The sequence below is a fragment of the Sebastes umbrosus genome, chromosome 10 (genome assembly GCF_015220745.1).
Source record: "Sebastes umbrosus isolate fSebUmb1 chromosome 10, fSebUmb1.pri, whole genome shotgun sequence".
In the NCBI taxonomy this organism is placed as follows: domain Eukaryota; kingdom Metazoa; phylum Chordata; class Actinopteri; order Perciformes; family Sebastidae; genus Sebastes; species Sebastes umbrosus.
The window spans coordinates 20,522,958-20,547,560 of NC_051278.1; the positions used below are offsets into that span (position 1 = coordinate 20,522,958).

General features: G+C 41.3%; 1 protein-coding gene across 3 annotated transcripts in view; it reads left to right on the forward strand.

Annotated features, from left to right (window-relative positions):
- ccser2a (coiled-coil serine-rich protein 2a) overlaps positions 1-5,015 on the forward strand; it is a 67,554-nt gene extending 62,539 nt beyond the window's left edge. Inside the window, exon 12 of one of the 3 annotated variants that reach the window (XM_037782770.1) lies at positions 3,621-3,830. In XM_037782770.1, coding sequence (XP_037638698.1) covers positions 3,621-3,684 — 64 coding nt within the window. In that variant the 3' untranslated portion in view covers positions 3,685-3,830. Of the gene's footprint in view, positions 1-3,620 lie in introns of all 3 variants that reach the window. The other 2 variants (XM_037782771.1, XM_037782769.1) reach the window with 2 other exon arrangements.
- The last annotated feature ends 19,588 nt before the right edge of the window (positions 5,016-24,603 follow it).

Below are 24,603 nucleotides of genomic sequence, written 5' to 3' on the forward strand. Positions count from 1 at the left end.
CCTGTTTTTTTGGTGTCTTTTTGATTTCTTCTATCCTATCAAAAGAACTGTTATGCATGCCTGAAGAAATCTCTGTGTGGATTTGTTTTTCTATATTTTATTCATTGAACAGGTGCATTATTATTCTAGGTGTTTCGCCTTGAAGGATTTCGAAAGGAATAACATTTAAGAATACCCCTGTGTTATGGGACGTGAATGCGTAGAACCACTGTCCTGAGCGATCGCTTTCATTCTAACTCCCCTATCAAAGCAGTTAAGCACAGCAAGCAAAGGACAAATCAAAGTAATCACACATCCTCTGCTCCCACACCGTTTCCACTGCTTAAAAGTCAAACCCGATCCAAATCACCATTTCCACAACCATCCCCATTAAATGATGACACAAAGTCTAATCTAGCTTTTTCGAAATTGCGATTGCCACCGTATTGCCACTCTGATCCGCTTATGCGCTGCAATCACATTGTCTTCCGACAGACATAACGGGGATCATTTACATCCTTATTCAGACTCTTGCGTGTTGTTTTTCTAATCATGCAGCCACTTTTCATGGTGAGAGAGGCTGGAGATGAGATCGGTTATGGTGGGGACCTGACGTCTTTGCTATTCAAGTGATAGCTATCATTAGCGAGCTGAGATATTTACTTCTTGGCAGCGCAGTAAAGGGCTCAAAATGATTGCTGCTAATTATTGGTATCTGTAGTAGACAGCTGTACATGCCAATAATTATTGACCCTATAGATACTGCATGTTGCTGTCACTGTCAGATGCTTCTTCCAGCTGGGCCAGCTATAAATATCTGCACTCAATGCAAACCTTGCAATTAAAGGTGTCATATATTACCGGTAGTCTTATGAGAAATGACATCTCTGTTAGTATTTTTACCACATAGTCCAAACTGAAAAATAGTACAAGGCCTGCATCTATAATGATATGTGATTTATTTAGTTGATTCACTTTGGTGACACCTGTAATTTGTGGATTGGAACAATTTTATTTTGAACTATGAGAGTCAGTGGGGAGTACTCACTCTCGGGCTGAATCTCAATAGGAACTGTACTGTATGTCAGAGCTAAAAGAAAAAAGGCTTAATGACATGCTCAGGGTTTGAGTGGCAGACTAATCAGAGCTATTGAAGGAATCAACACAAACATTCTTTATATAAGAGTTTTTAAATGACAGACTTTGAAAATCTAAAAACAGTATTTCCGTGCTTGAAAAACATGCAGCAACACACTGACACTGAGAGGTGTTGGTGGTGGCGGACAAGGGTTTTGTAACAGGCTAGAGAGAACGCATTGTGGCACAGGACCAGGAGATGGAGCTGTGTCCTCGGACATCCACTCCCACTCACTATATAAATGACTGATGGGAGAAACAGGCAGAGCAGCTTGACCTGCACAGCTATATATTCACATCCTCTGAGATCTTTCTACTTTCAACTCACAGAGGGTATGTTTCTGCTAAAACTGAGTCCCTGCTTTGCAGTAGCTTTAGATGGTTCCAGGTGGATTTAGATTCTTTAGGTTCTGCTCAAAGGACATTGATGGAAAAAAAAGCCAGTCGTCTGATTTCTGATGGTAAAAACACATTAATGGCGTTAGTATGCCTTACGGAATCGGTCTCAAACCAAGAAGGCTGGCATAAGTAATAGTATAATTGATTTTTATAGATGTTGAGGTCATAAACTATTCAGAAAATGTACTCATGTTCTGGCATAAGATATTCATACATATTTCTGTATTGACTTTTTTTCTGATCTGAGCAGCTCTGATCTTGCTGGTGGTTGTATGGACTAATAAACGCACAGTTGGCCTTGAATTCTGCTGCTTTTCTTGAAATGTGGTGCAGAATAGTTGTAAACAAGATTAAAGGTGCTCTATACGATACGATATGCAATATATCCAGAGCATTAATATAGCAGCAAACTACTATTTGCTATGTAAAGATATACTGTATATATAGTTATGTCTACCTGAGCAGAGAATGTTTCTCCGAGCTTTGTTGACATAGCCGGGCCGCTCGTGCCTTTTAGTGCATGTTCGTGCATGTGAGCATGCCCCCGTGGCTAGCTAATGGCTAATCGCTCTGCACTGCTCTTGGTTACAGCTGATAACGCCGTCCCGATTGACAGCGCCGTTGCAGAAGCGTGGCACCTGCCCTTCGGTTTCCCCTGAGGTTAACGGAATAGTTTGGGTGTTTTAAAGTGGGTTTGTATGAGGTATTTATTCATAGTCAGTGTATTACCTACAGTAGCTGACGGTCAGAACGCCCCCAGTTTGGAGAAACAGACAGGAGTTGTTTTTTCTTTTTAGGTGAGTCTTTCTTTTAAGTGGCTAAAATAATTTTTTCTGCCGGCCCCGTCCACAGCAGTACATTGCTTTGCTTCCGTGCGGTAACTCCTGTCTGTTTCTCCAAACTGGGGGCGTGCCGACCGTCATCCACTGTAGGTAATACACTGACTACGGATTAGTACCTTATACAACCTCACTTCCAAACGCCTTAACTTTCCCTTTAACACTGTTATCTCTGTCAGCATTGTTGCCATTGTTTTTACCACTGTTAACACCGCGAGCCGTCAGCTCAGCCGTTGCCATGTTGAGAGCCGAGCGGAGGCAATAGAAATGCTCCGAATCTCACATTTGGCACCTTCAAAAGTTTTATGGCACTTTACAGTACATCATCCGGGCATATAGTGGTACCTCTTGTATAAGCAAAATGATCTTCCTTGCTTTTTTAAAGTGGAGGTGTGATGCAGAAGGTATCTAGAATCTGTGAATTCTTCAATCTAAAACAAATAAAGCAGTGCAAATGGACAGATAGACAGAAACCAATCGAACACAGGAGTGCTGAAACAAATGCTAACTCTGTTAAATCATAATGAGTTTTTCTTGTGTCTGTTTCAGAGAGGTGTTAACTCAACTCTTTTGAAGCCATCGTTTGTTGTCTCGTCGTGCTGCATAATTAGCAGCTCTCTAACATACACGAAAATGAACATAATAAGCTTCACTGATACAGTAATTGCTGCAGGGCTGTTATAGAATTGTTGTACAGGTGTTCATGATTTTGTGTTCACGCCGTGTGTGTCCCCTGGTGGAGGACAACACCACGGTCGGTCTAAATTTCATGTGGTTAACGACTCAGCACGCTCTTACGCAGGCAGCGGGCGCCGTGGCTCTCGGTTTGAACGCTTTGAAGCCCCTCTGCAGCAGCGTTCACAAAATGAGTCAAAGAACTTCAGTAGGTCCCAGGCACTCACATGCCAAGGTTATTCTCCTCTGTTTGTTTTTAAGTGCTGAATCAGGGCTTCCTCTGTGACTTTGACTCTCCCGTTCTAGGAATAGTTTGGCGACTGGCAGTGGCTGCGATATTGAAGAGTAAATAAACAAGTCAAAGAATGGCAGCATTTACAGTTTTTTTTTTATTCGGAATATTTTTTGCAGCACCAAAATATTAAAAATGCTCGGATTCCACAGGGATCACACTAAAAAATGGGGGATTTTTAAATCCAGCCATTTCTGGAACATGATAAAAACAACTCAAGAGTTGTACCTTATCATACACTGATTGTTCTTTGACTATTGTATAACATTTAAAAAAATCCTCTTTTCTCTTTTCTGCAGCCTCAAATACTACAGCCTTTCAACCCCTGCCTCAACGAGCTCCTCCACCAGGGAAGACTACTAAAAACTCCCCCCACCGAGGCCCACAGTGACCTCACAAGGAGTAGATCACAGGAAGGAACGCATATAAACGCTGCCTGTCCTCTTGAAGACCTTATGGCGGATGTGTCCGGGCCAGCAAACCCCGACAAGCTGAGTCATCTCCTCAGCACCCACCTGCGCCGCCCAGGCTCTGGGGCTCCACAGGGGGTAACTGCCAGAGACAGTCCAGCATCAGCAGCTCAGTCTGCAGCACAGCACGAACGGAGAGCCCCCGCTGTGATACCGCAGAGCTCTGTCACTCTTAAATCCGCTAGTTCGACTAGCCCTCGCATGCTGCAGCCTCCTCGCCTTCACAAGCGCGTGTCTCTCCCTGCACTCAAGCCAGGCGGCACTGGCGGCTTTGCCTTTCTGAAGCTGGGGTGTTCCTTAGGGCCTCTGGCTAACCGGACCAAGCTGCTGCCCCCTCCGTCTAGAGGCCTTCCCTGCTTTAACGCCGGACCCCAGGTTCGCTCTCCAAGTCCGTGTCGCACTTCACTGCTTCAGCCTCGCAGAGCATCGGAGCCTTGCGGGGATCCGCGGTACTCCGACTCCAGCCTGGAGGAGCCCGTTCAGGGGACGCTCAAAGACCCCGGGTCAACCAAGATCCTGATCCCTTTGAGTCGCTCGTGCCTCCCCAAGCCAAAGATTCCCTGAGGAGCTTAAACCCACCCATCAAAACTTCAAACTGAAATCACCCTTGACATTGATATTCCCCGCTTTCTCTCCCCAGCCACAACAACAGTGTGATTGTTTTACCTTGAAGGAACTGAGCTCATAAACCCATATGGACCATTCAGGGACTGCCTGTGTCGCTGACATTGGTATTTGTGACTGCTGTATTGTTTCTAAATTAGCAGCTACAACTCCAACTTGACCGACAGATCGAAATATAGTATGTAGCCGAAAAATAGCATGTGGCAGGATCCTATCTTCACAACTATTCATAGTGGTATATGAGAGTTTCCAGATTGAGGGGAATTATGGAGGTAGAAATGTCCAGTTTACAAGCCTTGCACGTGAATGCTGCTGATGCAAAAAGTGTTACCACAGTTCAGAGAAGTCAGCTTTAGTTTTGTTTCGTAATATCCGCTGGCTGTTATCAAATTTAAAAGTCTAAGTTCACTTGCCCTCACACAGCTGTGCCCTCTGACTCACAGGTGCATTTGGTTTTAAACATAGAGGTGACAAAGGATGTGACCTTTGCAGTGTAATAGAAGTCCCAGGGGAAGATGGAGACAAAAACAAAAAGTGGGAAAGAAAGAAAAAAAAGAATAAAATAACAGCAGAAGTGGAATGAGGGGGCGGGGGGCTAGACTGAAAAACAAATTTGTCAAAGTGCTCTGGAGCTGTCACTCCCAGAATGAAAATATGTGTGTCTGTGTAGGAAAGTGAGAGATGAGAGACATAGAGGTGAGGTGCAGACATGTTTGGACTTCAGTTTGTTTTAGAGAGGTGAAGTCCCGTCCCTTCAGGTGGACCCCATGGGACAAGAGAAATATTTTTTTTGATCCTTTTTGAATTGCGCCATGAATCACACATATGATGTTTGTCAATTTAAAAGATAATCAAGTCAAGAAAGTCGCAGTGTCGTAGGTTTATCATTTAGTTTTGTGTGAAACCGCTCAGTGAGCTACGTCTTTCATCTCGCACAATATACGTCACCAACACTACCTAGCTAGCTAACTTAGCTATGACCACGCACAAATGAAAGATGATCTTACCTGATGTGTTTTATCCAGCAACTCTTGCTCTTTTTACCAACCAGGAAGTGAAAGAATGAGAGAGACCTGTTGCTCGTGTGAGTACATTCCAGCACAAAACACACAGGCATCGTAGCTTCAGCGACTTTTGGGTGTGTAGTAGGGATGCACCGATACCACTTTTTTTCAGACCAGTACAAGTACTACATTTGGGTACTCGCCGATACTGAGTACCGATACGAGTACCGATACGAGTACTTCTGTGCCAAAAGACCCTCGTTAACATCCAGCTGGAGGGTGTGAGCGACACACAACAGGCTGGGTAGTCCCGCATACGAGGCGGTGCGCTGCGACCGGCTCTAGGTCGGCTTGGAAAGGCTCGGGGCGAAGGTGGCTCGCGGCCACAGCTTTACAGCGCTCCCCGTCCGGACCTCGCCGCACTGTGGACAAAGGGCTCGCTGCGCCCTCTCTCCCCGCCGGGGACGGCCCCATGCTCCCGGTGCGACTGTTGACCGGGGCAGACTGTTTTCAGTGCGCCCCAACCGAGTCGTGCCACCAGATCGGGGCTCGGGCCCAGGCACTAAGGGTCTGCGGTGATGTCAGCAACCCACCCGACCCGTCTTGAAACATGTACCAAGGAGTCTAACGCGCGCACGAGTCAGAGGGTGCAAGAAAAACCTTGTGGCGCAATGAAAGTGAGGGCCGGTGCGCGCCGACGGAGGTGGGATCCTGGCCCAGCGGGGTTGAGCGCACCACCGTAAAGTGGTATCGGTGCCGTTTTGGGAGTATGAGTACGAGTACGAGTACATGAGCACAGTATCGGAGCCGATACCCGATACTGGTTCCAATACAATGTGGTAGTGACGACAACATTCATATCACACGTTGACGGACAACTCTGTACCAACAATAACGCTTCAATTTAACTGTAAGTGTAAGATTTCACTTTGCTTGGCCTAATATATATTTTAGATTAATTCAGACTTTGATTCTCACATACCGTCGTTTTGGTGGCATGGGGTTGGCACGGTTTACCATGGTTACGCGTCTCCAACCGGCAAGGAGGCTCTCAGGAAGTGACGACGTAAATTACCGCTCAGTGCGTCCAAGAAGATACATACTACGGTTTATTCACACAAACGTATGTTGAACGTTGAAGTTGTCCGAATGTGATTTCGGGACGAAGCCTTCGCCTCTCTATACTTGCTTCCTGAGTGAACCTGCACGTATTAGCCAAAGGGGTCTCGGATCTTCTGGGTAAATGCAACTCAGACAGAAATATAGGCTTGTGAAAAATAACACCGTGCTGTTGATGGAGATATGATTAGGAGAAACAGTGTGCGAGTGGGGGAATTAGGTTTCATAATTTAGTGGAAAACAGCAGCGTAATAAAGCACTCGTGCACTTAAATAACTTGTTTTGCAATGCCCACTGACTTCCTTGAACTGTCTCCCTCAGTGACCCGCACATAGAAACATCAGCAAACAGGGACTCATTAGACGTGTGAAGCTGCTGCCTGGTGTCTGTATGTGTGTGTGTGTGTGTGTGTGTGTGTGTCTGTCGTTTCCCCCTGCCCGTCTCTCTCCTCCTCTCGCTCTCTTGCACATCTCTTTGGGAACATCAAAGGTATTAGCGCGTTATTTTCAGGTAGGGAGCCTTTGGGGCTTTAGTGATGTTTCTGCGGGGAGCTTTTGAGAATTGTGTTTATCTCTCCTTTGCGGAGCTCTTTTGCAGTCAAACGCTCCCGAAATGTCCCCGAACGGAGCGCAGCAGTGTGTTAAAAAGGCCTTCTGACAGCAACTCTGCTCTCTTCTCTGTCACGCCGCGTGACCGCTTGGTGTACGCCTCTGGCACTGTCCGGTCTACTGCGTCCAATAATGCAACCTACATAGACGGAATGAGACAGAGAGAGAGAGAGAGAGAGAGAGAGAGAGAGAGAGAGAGTGACACACGGACACATCACACACATCCGGACACACAAGTTGCGTAGACGCACGTTCACAGGGAACTCTGACAAAACTCAAAGAGACACAAAACTCGGAGGGAACGCACACATCACTTCACACTTCCCAGCAGCCAAATAAGTGCGCCTACATACACACACACACTTTGACTTCTATAGCAAAGTGTGTTGTTTTGGTATGGCTCACACAAAATGAGCTCTCCAAGTACACATTGATCCATCTGCTCCACCGTAGCCAAAAAAAAGGTGGCCGTCCCGAGATAACTCCGGGAATGGGCAGAGGCTGGAAAAATGCGGATCCATGTGGCTGATAAAACGTGCTTACCTGTTGGACGGTTCAACGTTGTGTCAAACCGGCCAAGCCGTGAACGCCGCTATGCGAAGCCAAGAAAGAAAAGTGTTTTTAATGAAAACAGAGGTGGAAAGATACATACAGAGGAGGAGAAAGATGCAGGAAGAGAGACAAGAAGACGGAGCAGGAGGAGAGAGTAAAGGATAGATGAAATAGTGAATGTTCCTGGCAGACTTTTCTGCTTGTGAATGTTTGTCTGTAAAATGTCGTGGAGGTGTGTACGAGAGGGAATAGGAATATATAGCATGTTTGTTTGTGTGCGCTGTGGTCCGGAGAGCAGCTCCAATCCCCTCAGCTGTGTCACTCACTGCTTAGTAATGGCAAACAGGAAATCAATGTGGCTTGCTGAATGTGTTTGTGTGTCCGTGTGTGTGTGTGTGTGTACGTGCGTCTCCAGACACCTCTGACTGCCAGTGTTTCTCTCTTGGAAGAGTGTGTGTGTGTTGATGTGTGCGTGTGTGTGAGAGAGATAGAGTGGGAGATGTGTCTGCCCACAGGCCAAAGGCAAAGCCATGCCAGGGAAAGCAGAGCAGTGACATCCTTCTCTCCCTGTGCTGTATTCCCTATCTCCAAATCAATGTCCCTGCTCAGTTTAGCAGTCAAGCCAATCAGTCTTGCTAGCTATGCTATAACAAAACCACAACCGGGCGCTCTGTGTAGCAACTCGGATCAATTCTAATGCAGGATCTTGATTCCCCTTTATTTTTTTGCGATAAGACTCACATATTATTAAGCTGCATTGCAGAACAGGAAAAAGGGGGCCAGGTTGTACCGTGTTATTACTCTGAACGGTTTAGGACTGACACACATTATCTATCTATGAAGATGTTTTTTAATGCAGTATAATGAAGATGCACAGCAACTCAGACACATTACTTGACTTGTAACTAGGAAATCCACTGATGTTTAGAACATATACTGTAGTAGAGTTGCTGCAAAAAAAAGGCATTTTGCAGGTTCAAGCTTTCGGTTTAACTTTAAAGCTGCTATAATCTACATGTATATTAGGGCAGTCAATCGATTAAAATATTAAATCGCGATTAATCGCAAATTAATCACAATTTTGTATCTGTCCAAAATGTACCTTAAAGGGAGATTTGTCAAGTATTTAATATCATGTATGTACGTATGTATATATGTATATATATTATTATTGGAAATCAATTAACAACACAAAAAAAATGACAAATATTGTCCCGAAACCCTCACAGGTACTACATTTAGCATAAAAAAAATGCTCAAATCATGGCAAACTGCAGCCCAACAGGCAACAACAGCTGTCAGGGAGACTCGTGGGTACCCATAGAACCCATTTACATTCACATATCTTGAGGTCAGAGGTCAAGGGACCCCTTTGAAAATGACCATGCCAGTTTTTCCTCGCCAAAATTTAGCGTAAGTTTGGAGCGTTATTTAACCTCCTTCCCGACAAGCTTTCATATGATATAACTTTCTCACTAGATCTGGAGACTTTTGGACTTAATGCTGTTAGCTACTTTCATTGGAAAAGAGTTGGCAACACTGGGCTGGGTTTTTTGTTTGACAAATTTTTCAAATCTAGCGTACTCTTGTTTGTTTCTTAGGATTACCAAAACCTAGCTTTAACAATATATTTATATTTGTATTTAAGAAGAGTCATAATAATCATCACCTACTGTAACTCAGCAGTCCCCCTCAGCTCTACGGATCATTTACAGTAGCTCGTTGTTTTGGTTTTACAGCGCACAGCTGTACTGTTTCGGTTCACTAACATCAATGTCATTTGCAGATGCAGCAGGCAGCTGCAAAAAAAAACACTCTGATAAACCCACTGTACACTATCTGCCCAGCACCATACTGTGGAGAGACAAATAAAGTTAGCAGCTAGCTAACTCTTGCAAAACAGCTAAATATTGGACTTGAAGTTGGACACTAACATGACTCCACATGAACGCTACCTAAAGGCTGAATGAGTAAATACTGTAAGCTATTGCACATTCGCCGTATCAACTTTGTAAGGTGATTATAAGTCAGAGTTCTGCTGCTTCTAATGGCCAAAAAATCCGTTAATGCAGGTTTAAAACTAACACAAGGAGCAGTTGTTACCACCTCTACCTGCTCCTGATGCTGGTTTTAAAGTAATATCCGAGCATGAAACTGCAAATATGCCTTTATCTATTTTTACAGTAACTCTACCTATACTAACTCTACTTGACTTGTTGTTAAATATGTTATAAAAACTGCGACAGACAGGTACAGTCCATTGATGTACTATTACAGCAGTTTCACACACCAAGTATTACAGTTGTCATTTCTATCATAGCTGAACTTCCACCTAGAAGTCTATCGTGTTAGCAGATAAAGCACATATACCGTAGTGTAGCTGTTCATATTTCCTTCCCGTAATACACAAGGTCACTGTATTCATCACTACATAATCTCCATTATCAGCTGCTTTCAGCTGCTGAGCACTGTCTCCAGTATACTGTGCAATATTGTTTTAGGCAAAAAACATGAGGGAGAAGCTACATTATTTTTTTAGCAACCTTTTATGCAAATGAAATAAAAGCAAATAAAGCTTTTTGAAAATTCTGATCTGAGGCACTTTAAATGTCATTAGTTGTTAATGCTGAATGAACATTAAACTGGATTGAGAAAGCTACTTGGTTTTACGGTACCGTTTGATTTCTTCTATTCTTTCTTCTTTCCCATTGTGTCTCTGTTTTGCGAAGGTAATCGTATTTTTCTAGGAAGCCGCGTGAGACAGCAATAAAGGTCGAACCAAAAATCTGACAAGGGGTGTTTCAGCTAATCTTCTGTTAAATGGAGCTTTGTCACCTTTAACTATGTTTCTTTAATATGTTGTTTCCATCAACGTTTGCTCGCATGTTAGACCTCCAGACGTGTTTACCTTCAATGCTTATAGCTGTAGGTCAATGGCAAATGTTAAACATCAGAGCGGAAGATGGAGCTGTGCCACCGATGAGAGGCCAAAGGTGAAATCCCTGGTATGGTGGGAGCTACTACTTTGATAGTCAATGCTGTTCATTGATCCGGATTACAGATCCTCGCCAACGCTTACACAGACAATCGTAAAGCTGCTGACCTCAGTTCAAGATGAAAGAGAAACCTCATTCTCAGTTTCTTCTCCTTGTTTTCACCGTCTACTGGTTGTATTTCTGTGGAAATAAAGAAGTATGATCGTGAAACGTGGTTTTTGTCTGATGTTTTGTCATTTTTAGAATAATTATCACCCTTTTTTTCTATTCATTTCAACAAACTTCAAAAGCAGGCACAAAGCCCTAGCGCACGTGTCACAGGGGCACTTTTTTGAGAAATTTAAGCAATGTTCAGGCCCCTATGAGGATGCTGTTAGGACTTAAAGCAATTCCTCATAAAGCATAACTCATCTCTATTCATTACAAACTATGCAGCCTCTGTACACCTTGCATATAGTCCACTTACTAATGAGGTTACACGCTTCGGAGGTGATGGGTGGATAACAGCCTGCCAAGCGCAAGGAGTAGCGTGACACTGTCATTAACTTGGAAAAGTGGGAGATGGAGTGCAAAAGGTTTTCTCTTGAAAGGAAGCCAGGCTCTTTCATCATAAACTGTCAAATATATGTTGCAGATATTTCTCTGCGTATAACGTTAAGAGTGCTACAGGACACAGGTTTGGTAGAGACATTTTGGGGATAATATTGAGGAAAGTGCACATTCTTGTTTGACATAAAAAATATAAAATTGTACAAATGGGGCTCTTCAATAATGCAAATTAGGAGCACTTCTATCAGCAGGGTGGTAAAAACCTTAATGTTCCCTTTTCATTTCACCTTTGGCACATTTATATTCTGTATGTTCCAGCTCTTCATTGAAGCTTCATAATGTTTAAACTTAAGCCCAAAGCCTAGGAACTACTTGTATTTTTATGTCTGCATCGTTCAATGAAAATTTTCCCCCAAATTCTGCCTGACATATTTAGTATTTTTTGGAAATTTTAAGCCTCCATAAAGCTTTTTGTCTCGGTTTATTTCTTCGGAATAAACGCAGTTTCTTGCACAATCTTTTCAAGGTCCTGATACTGATGATAACGTGGTGCTGATGTACCAAAAGATTAAGTATTTCCTTATTTGTGAAACCTTTATATAAGTATAACTTCACAAGATGCTCCAGGTTCCTCATTTTCACACATGTGGCACACTGCTCTATTTCCCCTCTAAAATAACACGGAAAACATATGACTTTATTCTCGTAATATTATGACTTTTTTTTCTCATAAAATTACGACTTTATTCTCGTAATATTAAAACTTTTTTCTCGTAAAATTACAACTTTATTCTCGTAATATTACGACTTTTTTCTCGTAAAATTACGCCTTTATTCTTGTAATATTAAGACTTTTTTTCTCGTAAAATTACGACTTTATTCTTGTAATATTACAACTTTTTTCTCGTAAAATTACAACTTTATTCTCGTAATATTACGACTTTTTTCTCGTAAAATTACGCCTTTATTCTCGTAATATTACAACTTTTTTCTCGTAAAATTACAACTTTATTCTCGTATTATTACGACTTTTTTTCACGTAAATTTATGACTTTATTCTCGTAATTTTATGACTTTTTTTCTCATCAAGTTATGACTTTATTCTCTAAATCTCAGATGTTTTTTTCCTCAATGTGGCCCTAATACTCCGTCGTATATTTGTGATTCATGGCACAATTCCAACGGCATCAAAAATATATTTGTCCCTCGCCATTGACTACCATTCATATTTTTTTCAGAAACAAGGTCCCATAGGTGACACCGGAAGGGGCGGGACTTAGGCTTTCTGACTGCAACACACCTTTTCAAAAAATGGCGGCCAATTAAAACCACCTGCTCTGCTCTTAACTTCTTCACTCTGCTGCTTGGCTCATTTAGTTAACTATATGCTGCTAAAACACTGCTGCAGACAGCTGCTGCTGCTACAACTCATATACATGGACATAAACACTGGTTGCATGCCAACATGTGCTTTCAGGAGACTCTTGTGGACAAATGATGATGTTGGTGCTGCAGCACTCTCTGTTGGTTTGTTTGGCTTTAATCATATAGCAGATGTGGCCTCAAAGGGGACTTCAAACCGGAATCAGACTTTCCTGTTTGGGAGCAGACCAAAAGTCCGAAACCACCCCTTTCACTTCTTCAAGGTGAGTTTCTTTCTGCTGTTTGTGCTAACCTTTGTGTTATTGTACTGTGCTGCTGCTGTTCTGCTGCTGGCTGTTGTGTTGCTCTGCTTGTTGATGATGTCTTGGCTTCTGCTGCTGGCTGCTAGTTTGCTGCTGGACATGTGCAATGTTTCTCTTGATATGACTTGTGATTTAACTTCTTGTACTGGCTGAATTTTTCCTTGGTTGTTGTTTTGGCATGTGCATTTTTTTTGTTGTTCATTTACTTGGAGATGAAATATGAGGCCAGCTCATGATTTGAGTATTTGAAGTGTTGTGGGCTGAATAGCTTCTGAGGCATATTTACCCCCCTGATTGGATTGTTGTGGTTGTTGAAGGGGATTTTCCCTGTAAACTCACTGCAAACTTGGTGGAAACTAATTATGTAAATTGGCTTTAGAGATGTAAATATTATTGTTGTCATGTACACAACCTCAATGACATGGTTGTTTCCCTGTAATATAAATATATAATGTATTATCAACACGGCTTTTGTGGTGCATAAGAAACAAAAATATTTCCCCTCAAATCAAAGGGATTAATGTCCCAGCTTGCTTTGCTGTTCTTCATATCATAATTACATTTCTTTTGTTGAGCTCCTGCTGAGCCTACTGTTTACTGCTGCTGCTGCTGCACTCATTGCCTATATAAACTCACAGTCTATTGCTCTGTGGCCTACGTTCACTTACTTATCACTGCCTCAAATGTCACGGCATTATCTGCCACCCTTACACGATGACGCTTATCTTAAACTTAATTTAATTAAAAATATATTCCTGTTTAAGCAAAACACCCATTCACTTTTTGGGGGGCAAATAATCCCATATCTCAGTCTGACAGGGCGACCTCTCCCTCTCCAGCTGCTAATCTCTTCAACCTTTCGTGGTGCAGTTTATTTTACAGTATAAGGCTACATCCACACTAATACGTTTTCATTTAAAACAGCGATTTAAAACAAAAAACAATCTTTGTTCAGATGAGTTTTAAGACCCTTTCCGAATTAATCTCCGTCCATACTAGCATGCCTTAAAACGCACATCACATGACCATTCACGTACACTGGGCACGGGAATTGATGCAAAGGCTCGTTCGAGATGAGCCAGGCCTGCGCAGAATCGTTCACCGGCGATCACCGCGCAATGCATGCCGGTTAGATTTGTGTCCGACTTGATGCCGATTTGCTCTAACATCATGCACACGTGGGAAACGATAACCTCACGAGATCGAGGCGGCCGCAGTTTTTCGAGCCAGGCGCCGCAGTCGCTCTCCACCGACTGCAAGACCCAACGGTCATAATGGGAAATGCATTGAATCATAACCTCTGTATCATGATATGTATGTATTGTATCGCCAGATTCTTGCCAATATATAGAGCCCTAGTGATGGTGGCGTGATGAATCAGTGAAGGACACGTCATGACTTATAAGAGAAGGCGAACGTGGGTGTGTGCGTCATCGAGTAGTGTGGACGCTAGGCATAAAAGTAGCAAAAGTTATGTATTTTAAAACAAAAACATATCAGTGTGGATGTAGACTAAATCTGCTCACGCCAAACAGCAGTCTTTTCCACATGTTGTAATTTAAGTGCATTTAATTGAAAAGGTGTGTACAGGTAACTGATGTACTTTATAGCAATTTGTAAATTAGTGAGCAATACTACTTTGATATTCAGATAGAGGGGTCATATTATTTAAGATTTACATGTCACCTCGTCTCATAGTTAGATGATAGCCTCCTAAACAATATCCACACTCATTAAATCTATGTGTAATAGGTCAACCTTTTATTTAATCTTTTACGATGTCTGTTGTAGTCTTTGTTTCAGATGAGGTGGCTCACCTCTGCTGTATAAAAACTCCCGAAAACCTGACTGTCATGCTGAGTGGCTGATAAACACGGACGTAGCTGACCTATACTTTGACGTGTGGGCGCTTTTACAAGTGAAAGTTCCTGTGACAGTGCACAGCGGGCCTATAGTGGCGAGTGGTGCATAAAAGGTAAACAGGACACTGCTAATGGTAATTGTACAGTATGTGATTTTAATCCCCGGTGTGTTGTAGCAGGGTTAATGTAGGGACTAGGCATGGCTAAATGAGTAGTTTTGTAGTGTACTTGATTGTGTTGCAGAACGTCTTTGCCCGAGGCCAAAGCTGACAGCTGCTACTTTGCATCTCTTATTAGTTATCTTAATGCAATAATATAGCACGTTGTCTGTATACTGGTGTGTCACAGGGTGCTGTGTTCCTCATCAACTCTCCTTGTCGGTTGCAGGTGCTCTTTCTGCACTCAGTGTGTGGGAAGTAGCTCATTTCATGAGTTAGTTTGGGTGTTTTGAAGTGGGGTTGTATGAGGTACTTATCCATAGTCGGTGTATTACTTACAGGAGTAACACAGCATGGAAGCAATGTACTGCTGTGGACGGGGCCGGCAGCAAAAACGTATTTTAGACACCTAAAAGAAAGACTGCACCTGAAAAAAAATCAATATCAGTATAAGTGAACGCTATATGTAGAATATTTTCTGAGAGGGAACTGAACTGAAAGTGAAACTTTTCTATACTTTTTTTTGTCAACTGAGTGCGGTGGCTTTGAAGAGAGCATAGATGAGTTTTACTTTCAGCACTGTTCCTCGTCAGAGAAGGCTGGCTGATGGCAAGATAAAGCAGTGAAAAATATTCTAAATATAGTGTATACTTAATCTGCTAAGGATTTCTTTTAGGTGGTTGAAATACATTTTTCTGCCGGCCAGTACATTGCTTTGCTCCTGTGCGGTAACTCCTGTCTGCTTCTCCAAACTGGGGGCGTGCCGACCATCATCTACTGCAGGTAATACACTGACTATGGATAAGTACCTCATACAACCCCACTTCAAAACACCTTAACTATTCACTTAAATCTCTATTGTTTAGATTTTTAGTATAGGCTGCTTCATCTTCGTTGACTATTTGACTAATTGGTTATTTTGGACTTAGTCGACTAAGATTTCTTTCGTCGATTAGTCGTTTTTTTTTCTGTGTTTTCATGCCGGCTGACTGATTTCTAAGAAACTTATAAGCACATCTCTGGTAAATAGGGCAACTGCTTATCAATCCGATACTTTAACGGTACTCTTAATGTTTTATTTTTGTTTTTTAAGAGTAAAAAAATAAACAAATTAATAACAGATCAACATTGCTTTATTACTAACATATATATACTAACATTCGAGTAACAACTGCAACAGCATTGTTTTAATATTGAATTATTGTGTATTGTATTTTGGAGTAATGATGCTAACATAAGACCCTTTTGTACTACAATATCCTACAAAACAATACAACTCAATATAGTATACTGACAGACTGTCACCTACAGCCCCTTAGACTCCACTGTTGTAAAGAGGTGAAGGCCTTTCACTATATGAACTGGGTCACAGCTGACACTCACTCACCCTCTCCTCAGTCATCCTCCCACTAGCTGCAATCATGAAGCGGCTTTGGGCTTGTCTTTGGCTCGGACCAGCGGTAGTAGAGGGAGGAGTGGGTTGCTTCATTGTAGCTGTAACTTAAACAATACAAGTTGAGTGTGCAGAGGATGCTCTGAGCACTCTGGAAACTAGAACTGTGAATTGCAGAACGACATTTCAGATGACGCTCTGATGATTTCAGGTGGAATTAATGAACGCACTAGGGATGGAACCGTTTGGTTCGCTAGTCACGGTTTCGGGGCGTGTATAAATTGTTCGGTTAATTTGAAATAAGTTATGAGGCCGAAGGTGTATTTTTTTCATCTAGAATTAGGATCCCGTTTATTTTCACACGAGAAATCACTGTTGGATAAAACGGCGACTGTGTAAGCACTGTGCAACACGTGTGGTTCATGTTAGCGGCAACTCTTCCAATATGATGAACAATTTATGAAGCCATCACTCCGGTGTGTGTGGCGATAGCGTAAGGAGAAGAGAGTCGGGTAGGAGAGAGCAAGTCCCTACTCCCCGCAGCGTTTAAACAGCCTCTACAAGCAGATTCAGACATGGCAAAAAAACATAACTACAGCATTGGGGAGGTTTAGAGTGAAAGATATGCAGCCTTATGCAGTCGTGGAGGACGCTTGATTTCAGCATATGATTAACGAAACGTTACGTGACCTGCGCTATAATATTCCGTCTCGCCCGCACCTAAGCAACACAGTAATTCCAGCAGCACAATCCCTGTAATGTGTTTTATAGTTATTTATTATTTTTAAATAACACAGTGGCACAGAAATCCAACCGTATTCCTTTCCAAAATACTGCATTTTTTGAGTGGAAAAACTAATCTTTCAATTAAGAGTTAATAACCAGGGCATTGAGAGATCATTAATTTGTATAATTTAGATAACTGTGTGTGGGCTCTAGGCTGCTAGTATACATAACATACCTGAGGTGGATGGGGCAACGAGGGATGAACTATACGAGCTCCAAAACGGTGCATTTCTCCACCTGTATCTGATGCACTTTCGCTAGATGTTTTGACAGATTGCTGGTGTTTCCGCCCTTACAAGCAAAAGACTTAATTTATTGTCTGCGTCGACTCACTTTTGGACATTTTAGTTCTCTCCATCATTGTCGCTAAGAGCAGAGTCTCCGGTCTCTGTGTGTGTGTGTGTGTGTGTGTGTGTGTGTGTGTGTGTGTGTGTGTGTGTGTGTGTGTCTGTGTGTGTGTGTGTGTGTGTGTGTGTGTGTGTGTGTGTGTGTGTGTGTGTGTGGGAGAGAGACGACAGGCTGAGAGAGAGAGATCTCACCTCTGGATTGAAAAAACGCATCATTGACGAATGTTTTAATCTTATTACAAATTAGAAAACAGAATTTGTGAGATCAAAGATGCAAGATAATGTTTATGTAGCTTAAATAAATAGGAAATCAATTTTCTTGATTTCTCCAATACTGATAGCAGAACAGTTAACATTGGAGCTTATTGATACTACGGTCTTGACAATTTTGCCCCGGGGCTCGTTTAGTACTGGGTTTTGGTACCCATCCCTACTGGTAAACACAAGATTTATCGTGTGTGATTCTTTGTGGAGAAACTTTAACATTTTTTTTTTTTTACATTTTACAGATCTGTCGATTAAATCAACTAATCAATTATTCGACTAACAGTATCTTTTGGTCGAGGACAGCCCTACATTTTAAGCCTGCTAAAATGTCTTTTCTGAACACTCGGAGCTCATATGTTGAAAAAAAGTGTCATATAACTCGAGTCTTCATCGACTCCACTGAGTTGTCACTGTTGATTAATGTGCTCCGTCCCTGAGAGATGGATAAGAAAATACCAGCTGCTTGTGCCAGCTGATCTTATAATTAAGGATTTGTTTGTGTTTTTATAGGGGATTCTCTTCATCCACCTCTCTGTCACTGTTTCTTAAAATCTTGAAACTACTGTGACAACGTTGGAGGAGACTTTCTTAAACAGTCAAGCGGTGACAAAGGCACAGAGGACCTTTGTGTATTTGACTTGTGTTCAGTTTTCAGGCGGAGACTTCCTGCCACCAGGGTACTCAACCACTTCTCTTGAAGGAGAAAAATGCCAGCCGCGTTCTCTTCCTCCGGCAATACTTTCAAATATTCACAAACGCTGCAGGCGAGACGGCTTAACTTGAGTGTAGAGGGAAGGTTTAGGGGGGGAATACACAACATCGGAGCGTGCGCTGTGGGATGGCAAAAGGAACATGACCATAATTGGATCCCCTGACAGCTGTTTGACTTCTACCTCCTCTAGGACAGGACCCCCTCACTCTAACGCTTTAATTCACACACACAGACGCTCATTGCTATGCATAACTGTCCTGATCAGTTTGAACTATATGCTGGTGATCACCTTTTAATGACCTACAGATCACCCCGTCTCAGAGTGCCTGCTGTCAGGGGTATTTGTTCGCTTTGCAAGATGTCAAATAAAAACAAAGGATGTCCTTGTGTACGTTGATGGTGCAGTAGTCAGTTCTGTGTGAAGGCTAGGGCCTGTACCTGAAAAATAACATCTTGTACCTTTTTCTGAAGTTTAAATATTTATAGAGAAAAGTTTTAAGACCTGGATAGAAACTATGACATTTTTTTTTTTGCATTTATTAGATAAAAGATGGCAAAGAGCTAACATGAAATAAGGGGAGAAGGAGGTTGGTGAATGCCATGCACTTTATATAGACATACAATATAGTTTAGCATTGAAATGAACACCTTATCTAATGCTGTGACTATACCAAAATACATCTCTGAAGTGCCTGCAAACTTTGCTATAAAAGGTCAATCACATTAGTTGACATTTTAGTGAGCCATTTGTCAACCTGCTGTATATAAACCTCATCATTTCCTCGTTAATATGACTTGTGCTGCAGGTTGTTCGTGTTTGGCCCGTTGTCATATTTTTCTATTTTGTTTTATTTATTTTGGACTGAAGCACCTGCAATTTGGCACAGACAACTTGGCCTCATTTAAGCTCTGTTAATTGTCTCATGTGAATTTGAAAACCTGCATATCAAAGAGCCGAGTGCCAGACCTCTTTTTTATTATACAGGTCTGGCATTCAGTTGGCGAAAGCTACTAATTGGCACTGACACACGCCAACTTGTGTAGTAGGGATGTAGGAAAATATCGATACACGCGAGTGTTGCTTTATTATGTTTTGTGATACTATATCGATTCTCCAAAAACGCTGTATCGATTTTTAATTAACCTCTTAAAAATCTGCCGCTATTCTGTCTTTAGGAGGTTTTAAAGCGAGAGAGTGAAGATACCACGAAGCAGTCTAAATAATGCTCCAACTTTACGCTACATTTTGGCCATTTTCAAAGAGGTTTCTTGACCTCTCTTCTCAATGTATGTGAATGGAAATGTGTTCAATACAGTGTTCGTTTTGGCAGCTATTTTAAATTTAGTCTTAGTCGTCAAATGAAAATGATTATTAATTTTAGTCACATTTTAGTCCTTTTTATATATCATAGTTTTAGTCACTGGAGGGCGAAAATTTAATAAAAATTTTAATCTTAGTCCTATTTAGTCATCAGATTATATTGAAGATTTCTGTAATTTTAGTCAGATTTATTTCATATAAAATATCTTATCATTATCTGATGAAAGATGCAGGTTGAATGATTAAGAATGCAGCTTCCCAGTTAGTTTGGGTCCTCCTGACTGCGCTCATTAATGATGCACGGTTCAGTCGCCCCCCCACCGGTCCGTTGTGAGAGCCAAACCACCCACCGAACATGTATAAATATGTGTTGCTCAACCTCCTGCCAACTTTATGTGGGAGAGGGGAAGAGAAAGTGGAAGGTGACAAAAAATAAAGAGAGATTTTGGTAAAGTTTTTAAACTACATTTTAGTCTCGTCTTTTTTAATCAACGACATTGCATGTTTGATATCGTCACCGTTAGTGTTTAATGACCTCGGTGCCGTCTCGTCATCATCTCGTCTTAGTCATGGAAAAAAAGTTTGTTGACGAACATATTTGGTAATAGTTTTAATTAACAAAAATGATGTACCACCCACGAGTCTCCCCTTAACAGACATGCCCACTTTATGATAATCACATGCAGTTTTAGGCAAAAAACAATGCAGTTTTTTGAATGCAGTATAAATGTGTTATTTTTGCCTGTTCTAAAAATTATGTTTTTAAATATTTCTGCAGACTGAGGTCCATAAAGAGTCTTAGAATTGCATAAATTGGGTATCACTGTAAAGCTGAGACTCTTGTGGATCCAATGAGTCCGATTGTATTCATGTGTAATGATGTTAGTCCCCATAGTAGCCATTTCACATAGTCATTTTTTAACTCAAATGTTATACATATGGTGGTGTGTCTTTAAACTATTACAGTTTAACATTAGATTTGAAAAAAATTGCAGTATATCGCCTCGCTTACAGTATCGCAATATATTGAATCATTACCTCTGTATCATATCGGCAGATTCTTGCCAATACACAGACATTATGTGAAGCAATGCTTGTATCTGTGATTAGGTTACTTAAACCGGCAATAAAATACTCAAGGCTTTAAGCTGAAACCCTTCACTGGTTCAGAAAGCTGGAGGGAGAGAGACTTTCTCTCACATCTGCTTGAAGTACTCTGTCTGGAGTGCAGCAGTCTGACCTTTTGTTGGAAGTGTGGAGTTATATTTTGTTTAGCATTATTTATTTTTTATATATCAGACTGTGTTCACTGATAAATCAGGATTATGTCTAGGTCTATGTAATGCATTTGGCTGAATGAAAAGGGAGCATTTCAGTGTCTGGTACTTGGTGTTCTGATAATGGATAAATAAGTAAAATGCGTCTACTTTTTAGCCTTCTCTACAGTATATTATTTTTTTCCTCTCAGGAAGGACGTGGATAAGTGAAAAACAGATGGTTGGAGGTCTGTCTGCACAAATTGAAGTCAGACAGAGCACTCAGGGACGCTCCTAAAAACCTCCCTGTCTGCTCACACTGGTGCTTGATGGAAACTGTCTTAAAGGGCATGGAGTTGCCTCTCTTCTACAAGATGCAAGATGAATTTTGACACACATTTTGCATCATAACGCAGCGGCTCTATGTGGATGAAACCACTATTTGATATAAAAAGGACAAAAACTTGACTTTGTTCCACAAAACTGACCTCCACGATCTGTCAACAGCATCCTCAAAGCAGTTGGTTGCATTTCTTAAATCCTCTGTTTGGACTTGATAGTCAGCACCACATTTTTAAAACAAACATTTCACCTATGTATCACATTTTTTTTTTAAGCCAATCTTTAATACCAGAATCAATATATTTGCATCATTTGAGTCTATGCGGTGGCAGAAGGAGGTTACCGCTTTTATTGTTGTAGTCTGATAAATGTGACGTCATATCCATTCCGGATCCGTGTAAACCATAGCCGCAGCGAGCCGAAACAAGACAGTAGAAAACGTTGGAGGGTCCGCGTGGATACGACCTGCAACTCATATATTAAATCAGTAAAGTACACATACAGTAAAGTATGGAAACACTTTGGGTTTCACACATTTCCAGAAAAAGCAGAGCTAGACATCATGGCTAAAGCTGCATGCTAACTCTATTATGGACAGGAAACGTTATCGTATTGCGATAACGTGCGGTCAAGCAAGCCGTCACTTGCATTTCCGTGGTCAAATCAGCCAACGCTACAACTGTAGAGCACCCATATACTGACAATTATGTTAAATTCATTCAATCGGCCCCGATGGAGCTGACCATGGATGTATAAAGAGAACGGAGCTGGCGGGAGAGCTAGAGACGGACTTGGCAAATGTAGTGAAAGTATTCACGTGTGACTACGTCCGGTTTTCAAAAGTAAGGTGTTAACAAAGGGAACTGTATATACACAAAATACATATATGGAAATAAGATTAATTTGATTATATTCACCAGAAGTATAAAACATTACATGTCCCTATAAGTTAAAAAGAAAATGCCACTAATTTGTAAGGGAAATGTCTTCATTCTTTGATTTTTGGGTTGCTGGAAATTTCTTTTATAAATAATGCCTGACAATGACTTCTGGACATCTCTGACTACATACTTACTGAAAGTCAAACATTTTTACCGTATTAATATAGATATTTCATCAGTAAAAGTCTCTAGAAGTGTATGATTCAACTTTTTCCCATGGTCTAGTGTTAAAAAAGTTAACAAAAATCGCAATAAATTGTAATATCGAATCAGCACCCAAGTATTGTGATGGTATAGAATCGGAAGATAGGTGTATCATCCCACCTCGCAAGGTGTCAGAACGAGATTTCTCCTTGAGCGATACTCTTTCCATGATATCAGACACTTACTGTATAATAACAATCAAGCCTGTAATGGCAAAAATAATTACTTCTAGTGGACGTAGATGATGGTACCAGCTTGCCCCAATAGCACCATATTGCATCGTCTACAGCGCTCTCCCTCAATACTGGACCAATTTCAGATGTTGTTGTTCCTGTTAGTCAGTTAGACACAAAAACATGGGAAAAGAGGTGCCAGGTTGAAAAATACTTAAGTCACCCTTTAAGGACAAAATTCGAGCTCTTGTGTCAAGATCACCTCCATTAGATTGAAGAAAAATAGGCAGGTATAAAGAAAAACAACAGAAAAATAGAGCAAGCAAGCAAGAGAACCTTGAGTGCTGATAACCCCGGCACTGCTCTGGTGGCCTTCAGTTGCAAAGAGTCAGAAAGCTAAGAGGGATTAAACAAGCCCATTGTAGGTTTGAGTGCTGAGATGAGTGTTGACATCCAGGGTTAAACTGACACTATGCCAACCAAAGAGGCCACATTCTCTGCACATTTTCAAAGCTTTACGGTGCTTCTACTTCACAATAAAGACCTTCTCTTCTGCAGGTAGTGCTGGTTTAAACGGTCGGGACTCATCGTCTTGGTGGATATGTTATTGCTAATTTATCAACACCAACCTCTGATGGATATTAATCACATCCTCAGCACTGACCAGATTTCACAGCATGCACACAGAACTTATGGCCCAGACGTGTTTAACATATAGTCACTATGTTGAACACAATAAAGGTGTAGTTTCCACTGGGGATGGTAAAATTGCCTTCCTTAAAGCCATGCTGCAAAATGACTGGAACGATATGGAGTTTTCACTTTTGTGTCTTTATAATCCAATCAATCAGAATAGATTTGGGAGCAACACTTTCCACAGTTTAATCAAAAAACTGATTAAAGAGCAAAACTAACGACGCTGCAATCAAAAACTGTTCATTGCAAGTAAAATAAAAATTGCGATTAAAAATGTATAAATGCAAATCCAAAAGTTTTGTTTGCAAATCCAAAGGTTTTGTTTGCAAATCCAAAGGTTTTGTTTGCTATTGAGCTGAATCTCGTGGGCGGGACCTACACTGAAACATGAAAGAAACGTCTCTATTGGCCAGTCTCGATTCAAGTGACAGCTTAGTAACATTGAGCTAAGCCAGCAGCTACAGGGTTACAAAATGATGTATTACCATGTATTTTTTAACCTATTTCAAAATCACAGATCGTTAAACAAAAGCAATCTACATGCACTAGTGCAAACATAACATTCTTGCAGTTACTAAGACGTGAGTTATGTGTAATTCATTAATTAAGTGCGTTCATTTTCTGTCTTCTCCGTTCCTACTTTGTCTTCTCCATGGACTTCAAAACTCCCTCTCCCGTTTTACTAACTGTGGATGTTGCCAGGCTGTCGTTCCAATCGAGACTGGCCAATAGAGCTGTGTCTTGCATCTTTTAGCATAAGTCCCGCCGTCGAGATTCAGCTCAACAGCAAACAAAGCTTTTAGATTTGCAAACAAAACTTTTAGATTTCCATTAATACATTTTTAATCACAAATGTATTTTTCTTGCAATAAAACACTTTTGCTTTCAAACCTGTTCTGTGCATATTAATAAAGACACAAAAGTAACTCCACAGAACGATTAGATTATGAAAATAGCTGCAGATTTTATTGTCTGTTGTTTGACTACTTTATTGACTAATTGTCTCAGCTGTAAAATAAACTGTTCCATTAGTAAGCTGGAATGGAAAGTGGCCACAAATCTTCCCTTTCAAATCCCACTGTTGTTTTTGCTTTTGCCTACTCATTATGTCTGTGACGTCTTTCAATTTTCAGTATGTTTTTGAATTTTTAAAACCCTCTGATAAAAACGATCACTGTGAAAAGTGACGTTTTAGGGCAGTAATTGTAATAAACGGA